This window comes from Fukomys damarensis, unplaced genomic scaffold, assembly GCF_012274545.1.
Source record: "Fukomys damarensis isolate Sample0158 unplaced genomic scaffold, DMR_v1.0_HiC HiC_scaffold_24, whole genome shotgun sequence".
Classification (NCBI taxonomy): Eukaryota; Metazoa; Chordata; class Mammalia; order Rodentia; family Bathyergidae; genus Fukomys; species Fukomys damarensis.
In genome coordinates this window covers 4,176,631-4,185,361 of record NW_022900936.1, presented here as the reverse complement: position 1 = coordinate 4,185,361, position 8,731 = coordinate 4,176,631, and the positions used below count along the sequence as shown (strand labels likewise).

Below are 8,731 nucleotides of genomic sequence, written 5' to 3'. Positions count from 1 at the left end.
CGGTGGAGGCGGCGGGGGACGGGAGCGCGACCGGAGGCGGTCGAGAGATCGCGAGAGATCTGGGCGATTCTGAGCCGCACCATTTTTACCGTATGTTGGCTAGAAAGTGTTGTAGTTGATTGACCAAACCAGTTCATAATGGGAATTTTTTTTAAAAAACAACAAAAAAAAACACAAAGATGGGTTTCTGAATAAAATTTGTAGTGATACAGTATTCTTGGTGTAATTTTTTTCTCATGGGAAGTTCTTATTTTTCATTTCTTTTCTAAATCTGCCAGTCATCTGTCCTTGGGTAAAGATTAATCTCCATCTATCGCTTTGAGTATAAATGGAACTGTATTTTTGAACTTTGGATATAAAATAAAATATAACAAGTGAGGGAAACACGTGGGCAGTCAGGTCTGTTTCTTGCATGCGCGTGTCCCCGGGCACGCGGTCGGTGCGCCCTCTGCGCTCGCTCAGGCCGGAGCAGCTCCAAGGGTCTTGGCCTGGTCATCGACTTCCGGGCAGGATGCAGTGTGCTCCTGTGGCCGGGAGGTACTCAGGGTTCTTCGCCGTCACACAGGCCTGGGTCTGTCCCCAGGCGGGGGGCACTCAGCTTTGCACCACTACACTCGGCACATTCCTTGGGCCCTGGGGTTGGGCAGCCAGAGGCTTGGCCGGCGCTGCCAGGCTGCTGTGTCCAAAGGTGGCCTCTGCCCTGAAGCCCGGCGTGTCGGGCTTGGAGCCCTGGGTGGCACCATTGGCTGTGGGGTCCCTGGGGGCGGGCCGAGTCTCTGACCTGTCACCAGCGTGCTCTTCGCACCCTGCTTCCCACCTGGCCCGCACGCTGTCTGACCCCCAGGGACAGTTCCCAGACCCTTCTAGATCCCAGGCTGGTGGGCGGGCAACATGACGACCCTGCATGCAGTACGCGACGGTGTACTGTCCACCATCGCTGAGTGGCACCGACTCCAGGAACTCAAGGGTGGAGCAGAGCAGGCGACAAGAGTTTGTGACTTCGTCTGGCCTCGAGGACAGGTGCTGGGTGACGGCTAAGCTAGGAGCATGCCATCACCATCAGGCTCTGCCTTCCTCCTGGAGGAAACAGTGTCAGTGGGGCCAGGCGTGGTGGCACACACCTGTCATCCTAGCACTCCGGAGGCTGACGCAGGAGGATTGCTCTGAGTACAAGGCCAACCCGGACTACACTGTGAGACCCTGTGAAGATCGAGCCATCAGAGGTGAGGTGCTGATGGATGGTGCTCACCTTGGACTGCTGCTGTGAAGTTGGGCACTGAAGAGGCCCGTGGGGACGGAAGGAGCTGGCAGCTGAGGTCCCTGTGCTCGGGACTGACGAGGCGACAGTGACAGGAGTTGGACCAGAAGTGAGCAGGGCTGCTTGGGCCACAGGCGAGTAGACAGGTAAGGTCTCAGATTTTTGCTTTTGTTTTCTGAGGTACTACAGGCTGGACGGGGCTCGCTCATCCTGAGGAAACCTCTACCACAAATACATCCTGCCCCTCCTCCGTGTTTGTTCTTCAGTACCTGGGATGGAACCACTGCCGCCCCTCTGAGGCAAGCCTCTATTTCCCGGGCTGACCTCAAGCAGGATCCTCCTGCCTCAGCCTCCCATAGTGCCAAGATTACAGGAGTGCCACCGGGCCTGGCAGACTTTGCTATATTCTGAAGGAATGTGAGCCAGGGGACCTGCTGGTGGGTCTCATGGGAGCTGTGTGGGAGGATGCAGGGGGCCTCTGAGGAAGCTCCCTCCCCTAGGTGGGTTTTTTGTGTTTTTGTTTTTAATTTACCAACTTTTAAAACTGACACAGCTGCCTTTATTAGGATGGCTGCCCGCTGTGAAACAGGAAGGGGAAGAGAACGGTCCCTGGGGTTTGCGACCCACAGTGCGGGGACGTGGATACGTCAGCGCCCAGGCCTCATCTGTCCTGGAAGCTGAGGGCAGAGCCATACTGGGGTGATGGTGTCCCATGCTGCTACGTGTTCTCTGCCCCCAGGGACCCAGCCAAGGCCCCCAATTCCCAGCCTGTGCCTCGGTGGCCCCTTGGCCCCATAGCTGGATGGCTGGCTTCTGCCCCAAGGTACTGCACTCAGGACCCTGGCACAGTGGACTGATGGCCACCCACAGCTGGGACCTTCCTCCCCATGGGGCTCACAGTGCCCTGGGTCCCACTGTCCGCCAAGGCTTCCTGCAGCTTTACAGAGACCCCATGAGAACAAGGCGGCTGTACGATCGTCTGGATTTGAGGCCAGGAGTGGTGGTACAGGCCTGTGATCCCAGCACTCAGAAGGCTGAGGCAGGAGAATCATTGCAAGTTCGAGCCCAGTCTGGCCACATAGTTCAAGGTCAGCCTGAACTGTATAGTGTGATCCTGTCTCAAAACCAAAATAAATAAATAAAAATAAAACTTCCTGGATCTGGAAAACGTAGCTGTCCTCCCCCTCTCTAATTCCTAAGAGAAAACACGGTCCAGAGCTAAATTCACCTTTTCTTTTCAGTGTTCAAAGAAGTTGAAGGTCAAGGTCTTTTCTTTCCATGACGTCTCACCCAGACGGTCCTGAGACCAGCCAGGTGGCTGTCTTCCCTTGCCTGGTTCCAGAGGCACTGTGAGCCCACATGGTCCTTCACGAGTGACCTGGGCCCCAGGATATCAGCACAGCAAGGCTGCCAGCCCACCCCTGGTGCTTCCAGGACAGTGCCTCACTGCAAAAGCCCTTCTGCCCTTGGGCCAGCCCTCAGCTCAGCGCAGAGGACCCCAGCACACCCTGCATCTCAGGGGCTCCTTGCCTGGCCTCCCAGGCCTTCTGAAATCTGGGTGGAAGCCTCCCTGACCCCACTCTTGTATTTGTGTGCTTACACAGCCAGCACAACGTAAATGACATCAAGGTGAGCTGCTAGTTCCGAGAACCCCCTGAACCAAATGCCTGCGTGGATGAGCACTGGGAATGGAGTCCCAGCAAACCAATTCCTAAGGCAGCCCTTGTAGCGCAGGGTCCCAGGTGCTCTCTTCTCAAATGAAGGGTTCATTGTTTGTGCCTTTGACTCTGGAATAGGTGGACTCTTGCTAAGTCCTGAGAGGCCCTCAAAGCATCTCTTCTTGTCCTGCTTCATTGTACTTGGTTTCTCTCCCCCACTCCCTTGCCCCAACCCCAGTACTGGGAATTCAAGCCAGAACCCTCACGCTAAGCTGTATCTCTTGCCCTTCCCTCCCTCCCTCCCTTCCTTCCTTCTTCCTTGCTTCCTTCCTTCCTTTGACATAGGATCTTGCTAAATTTCTAAGTTGGCCAGGCTAAGCTTGAACTTGTGATCCTCTGCCTCAGCCTCCCAGAGTGCTGGGATTGCAGGCCTGTGCCATCATCTCTGGCTTTGATTTATTTTCACTGGTGCTAATCTCTTCAGCCACGTACCTTTGGTACCCAACTTGGCACGTGGATCTTTTTGAGCCAAAGTTTTAAGTTTTTCAAGTATTTCTGCTTTCCCTTTTGTTCCCAATTCTTCTATAAATCTGACTAAAAGCAGTTAGCAATACCCATGCCACAGCCTGAATATTGGGTTGACTTAATATTTCTTCTGTTAGATCACTTAGTCCATGGCCTTTAAATTCAGCCTTCCACAAAGTCTCAGGATGTGGACAAAATATAGATAAGTTAGCAGAATGTAACAAGCATGGTCTCTAGTTAATTCCCACTGGAGTTCTCCCCAGCTGAAGCCTCCTGAGCCTGACCTTTACTGTCTGCACTCTTACCAGCATTCTGGTCTGAATTTCCATCGGAATCAAACAGAAAGCTTTGCTGCCAACATTCTAGGGCTACTCTAGCTGGCATCTCCAAGCCTTTCCAAATGCCTCTCACAAGCCAGCTCCAAAGGCTTCTGTACCACACGGTCAGGTATAGTCACAGCCACGATCCCACTTCCCTGGTACCAATTTTCTACATTAGTTATCTTTTGCTAGACAAAATATCCGGCATTTGCAAGTTAACAAAGAGGTTTATCTTGGCTCAGTTTCAGAAGGTTCAGCTCATGGCCAGCTGGCTCCAAGGCAGAAACATCATGGTGTTAGGTAGGGCCTGGTGGTGGAGAGCTGCTCAGTTCATGGTGGCCAGGAAACACACAGGGGAAAAGCATCAGAGAGGAAGGAGCCAGGGGCCATATATGGAACTGAGGGTCACACCTCCAGGATCCACCAGATACACCCGGAAATGTTATCTACTAATCCCTTGCGTAGCTCCCCAGCCAATCAAGTTGACAATCCAGCTTACCTTGCGGTGGACGTGGACGAAGGAGCTCCCAGGACCTCCTGGTGGGAATTGTAAAAGGTGTGGCTGCTGTGGGAAAAGGCCTGGCTGTTCCTCAGAGTATTAAACATGGGGTGCTCGTGACTCAGCAATTCTGCAGCTAGGAATCCGCCCAAGAGGAATGGAGGTGTGTCCACACAGAAGTTGGCTCCTGGACGTTCATTGCAGTATTAATCACCATCACCAACGTGTAGAGACATCAGGAATGTCCATCAGTGGGTAAACCAGCAACAGGCAGCCATCCACACAGAGAGCTATTACTCAGCCATCAAGGAAATAAAGCCCTGAAACGTGCCAGGGCACGGAAGGGCCTGGATTGTGTGACTCCATTTGTGTGGAATGTCTGAAGTACGTAAATCCTGAGAGCCAGACCTTTAGTACTTTCCCAGGGCTGGGGCTATGGACGGGTTAGAGCTAGGAGTGCAGAGTGATTTTTGTGGGGGGCATGGGCGAGACGGGGGAACTAAGACGTCCTAAAATTGAGGTAGAGGTTGCACAACTCTACAAATTACCTAAAAGTCTTGGGGTGGGGTGCAACTTTCACCATGTTGCCCAGGCTGCTCTCAAACTCCTGGGCTCAAGCAAACCTCCTGCCTCAGCCTCCCAAGTAGCTGCACTATTGGTGTGCATCCCATGCTTAGCTCACTGAAGGCCATTGAATCGTATGCCTACCATGGGGTGAATTGCAGCCAGTAAAGTTATGATCGATAAAAAGTTACAGGAATTAGAAGTCGCATTGCTTTTCCCTGTGTAAAGAACTCGCTGTGCTCAGAAGTCTGCAGATGCCTGAGCAGAACCGTAAAGGATCCGGTGCCACCCAGACCCTGCCCCTGCTCGGTGGCAGCCACCACGCAGGGTGCATTTTCTGAATGGGCTGTAAAGCAGCGTAACCGCAGCCAGCCCTGGAGCTTCCTCTCGCCCGTGTCCTGATGACCATCTGCACCTTACTGCTGTGGGAAAACCCAAGCCACCCGAGGAAAACTGCTTCCTCTGGCCCACAGCCCACCGGTGTTCCTGCCCCTGAAGCTCTGTGCTGCCCCCTGTGCCATCCGACACCACCCATGCCAAGCCAGCCTGCTGTTCCCACGCCCACGGCAGCTCCTCTTTCCCTCCTTTTTAGTTTTTGGAAACGGTCTCGCTGTGCAGTTGAGGCTGGTCTCGGACTGCCTCAGCCTCCGGAGAGCTGCCATCACACCTGTTCTCCCCTTCTGCGTCTCACTCTCTGCCGCACGTCTCCTCCAGCCTCTTCCTCCTCGAGCGCTGGCCCCATCTCTGTGGCTCCCTTTGTGGCACAGAGAAGTCGCCCAGGCCACAGACACCGGTAAGTGGCCCTTCCTTTGCGTCCCGTGCCCTGCTGTGCCCCTCCCTGGGAACCACATGTTGCCAGTGCCATCTCCCTCCCTCGAGCCGGGCTGAAGCGGGGCCCTCCTCCCGCCTGGCTGTCTTCAGAGCTCCGGCCTCAGGTGCGCCGTTGGTTTCTCTCCTTCTCCCCTGACCGGTGATCCAGGTTGCTCTGACTGTCTCCCCACCCCTCACTCTGTGCTCAGTGGCTTCCAGGGGCCCTCGCTGGCTGGTCCCTGGTTCCCGGCACTCTGAATCTCGCCTCGCTTACCCAGGCTGCCTGACGTCTCTACTCAGGGCCTCGGGGGCTCCCCAGAGAGCCCAGGACCAGGTGTGGGCTCCAGGACTCTGTGCCCAGCATGTGCACCCTGCACCCCAGCACATCCTGCTCTGCCCGAATCTGCCCGTTGGAGCCCAGGCCCCCGGGCAAGAGGAGCCCTCGGGGCCGCGACTGGTCACATGGACAGCAGGGGACAGTCGAGGGTGCTTCCTGAATGCACCTTTTCATACAGTCTGAATGTTTGGGATCGTGTTCACACACACACACACACACACACACACACACACACACAATCAACCAAGTGGGTGTGGGGGCTAAAAACTCAATCCAACGAGGGTCCCTGGAAGCCACTGGACACAGACTCCCAGGAGGATTGCAAGTTTGAGTACAGCCTGGACAATTTAAGGAGAACCTGCCTCAAAATAATAACAAGGGTGGGGATGTAGTGGTCTGTGAAGTCCCTGGGCTCAGTCCCAGCACCTGACCCCGCCAAAGGCACATGGGAAACATCAGACAAGTCCAAATCAAGGACATTTTACACGATATCCAGCCTGAGCATGCGAACAACACCGATGTCTGGAGATCAAATATGAAGGAACCGTTCGAACATCAGGGCTGAGGTCGTGACCCGTCAGGGCGCTCGCCTGGGGACCTGTGGGAAAGGCGTTTCCTGTGGCAGTGCAGCAGAGTTGGAGGTCAGGGGCGGTCCCAGAGCACTGCTGGCTCCTGACTCTGACAGTGTGGACCATGACTCTCTAATTTTAGAAAATACAGGGGTGCTGGGCATGGTGCTGCACACCTGTAATCCCACACTCAAGAGGCTGAGGCAGGAGGATGGCTGCAAATTCCAGATTAGCCTGGGTTACATACTAAGTGTAGGGCCAGCTTGAACTACAAAGCAAGACCCTGTCTCAAAACAACAACAGAAAGAAAGAAAGAGAAAGAGAGAGAGAGAGAGAGAAAATTCAGGATAAGCATCCCAAATGCTTGGGATAACAGAAAACAGACAGACAGACAGTGTGTGTTGTGGACAGGGAGACCAAATGCAATTCGTATATTAATATTGTGAGACTTTCGTAATGGGATCTGGTAAATCTTTGTATTGTTCTTGCCAAAATCACATTTTTCTTTTTTCTTTCTTTCTTTCTTTTTTTTTTTTTTTTTTTTTTTTTTTTTTTTTTTTTTTTTTTTTTTTTCCAGTACCGGGGATTGAACTCAGGACCTTGCTCTTGGGAGGCAGGTGTGGTGCCACAGAGCTACATCCCAGGCCCTCACATCTTTCTTGGTGGGGAGCTGGGAACTGAACCCAGGGCTTTTTCACTGAGCTACATCCTATCCCCTTTCATTTTGAAGCAGTCTTGCTAAGACACTAAATTTCCCAGGCTGGTATCCAATTTCTGATGCTCCTGCCTCAGCCTTCCAGAGTGCTGGGATTACAGGTGTGTGCCACCGCGCTGGCTAAAATTACACCAAACATTTTTTTTTTTAATTTAAAAATCTGTGCTGGGGTCGAGGATTTAGCTCAGTGGTTCTGCCACACACACACACACACACACACACACACACACAAAACAAACAAAACAAGCAGCCTAAGAGATTACCAAAACTTTGGACAGCTTAAGCCTAAAACACATTTTCCATTAACACTTCCTCAAGGTGTGGCCGGTCTATCCTCTCTGAAGGCTCCCAGGTGACCCCAGGCAGGGGTCTGGTCCAGCCCGGGCTGGCTGCACCCTCATCAGGCCCTTCCACGCACCTCCAAGTCCAAATCCCTCTTCTGGGAGGAGGCGGATCCTGGATCACACACACTGCATTAACCTCCAGCCAGTCTCACTAGATCTCATCCTCACAGGTGCGACTTCCAAACAAAGCCATCTCCCCAGGGGCCAGGGGTTAGTGAAAGAGATTAACTTTGGGAGCTGGGACGCCCGTCCCTGGAAAGTGCTTCTGTTCTTGCCACTTGCAGTACGGAAAATCATAGTCACAGTAATAACGGTAATGACCCAAAGGGGTGCAGCTCGGCGGGAAAGCATCATCTAGCAGGCTTGGAAGTGGGTTCCGTCCCAGCATGGAAATAATAATTCAGAGCAGACCAAAGGCCCAGCTGGACCCCCACCCTGGTCACTGCGGAAACCCGGGCCCCCGCCCGCCTTAGGTCTGCCTCTTCCCGGTTGCTTCCGGCCTCGCTGACCTCGGGCTGCTCTGACCCGGGCCTTCCTGCGGCGCCTGCCAAGGCGGTCAGTCCAGACCTTCCTCCCCACACTCGGAGAGGTCCCTGGAGCGACTCGAGGTTTCTGGGTTGCCCATCCGTGGACAGGTGGTACACGTTACCCCTCTGAGTGTCGCGCACAGGGTAGGGACATTGGTCGGCCCCAAAGCGCTGTCACTGGCCACCGACCTCCTGTGTCCCGTAGGAACCAGGAAACAGTTCCTCTTCTTCCTCTTGCACCCCTCCTCCTCCCTTCACCGCGGCCACCCCTTTTCTTATTTTTTTAAGACAGGGTCTCGCTCCAACTCCTGGCCATCCTCCTGCCTCAGCCTCAGCACTGCCGGGATTGCAGGCGCCACCAGCTTGCCCTTAAACCAGGCAAGAACAGGGAACACTCAGGTGGCCCAAGTCCTGCAAGGACGACCACGCCGAGGCGGGATGGGGAGTCAGGGGTCTAGACTGATTCCAGGGCGAGCAAGGGGAAGGGCCGGTCGGGGCCCAGCCGGGAGGCGCAAGGTAGGGTCTGGGGAGGGGTGAGACGGGGTTGGGGCAAGGGGTCGGGCAGCCGGCCGGTCCAGACCCAGGGGAAAGGGGAGATGGCTGGG

General features: G+C 54.3%; 1 protein-coding gene across 1 annotated transcript in view; it reads left to right on the top strand.

Moving 5' to 3' along the window:
- Positions 1-128, top strand: part of U2af1 (U2 small nuclear RNA auxiliary factor 1) — an 8,820-nt gene extending 8,692 nt beyond the window's left edge. Inside the window, exon 9 of the mRNA XM_033768181.1 lies at positions 1-128. This exon is cut by the window's left edge and continues 9 nt beyond it. Coding sequence (XP_033624072.1) covers positions 1-73 — 73 coding nt within the window. The 3' untranslated portion in view covers positions 74-128.
- Positions 129-8,731: the final 8,603 nt, after the last annotated feature.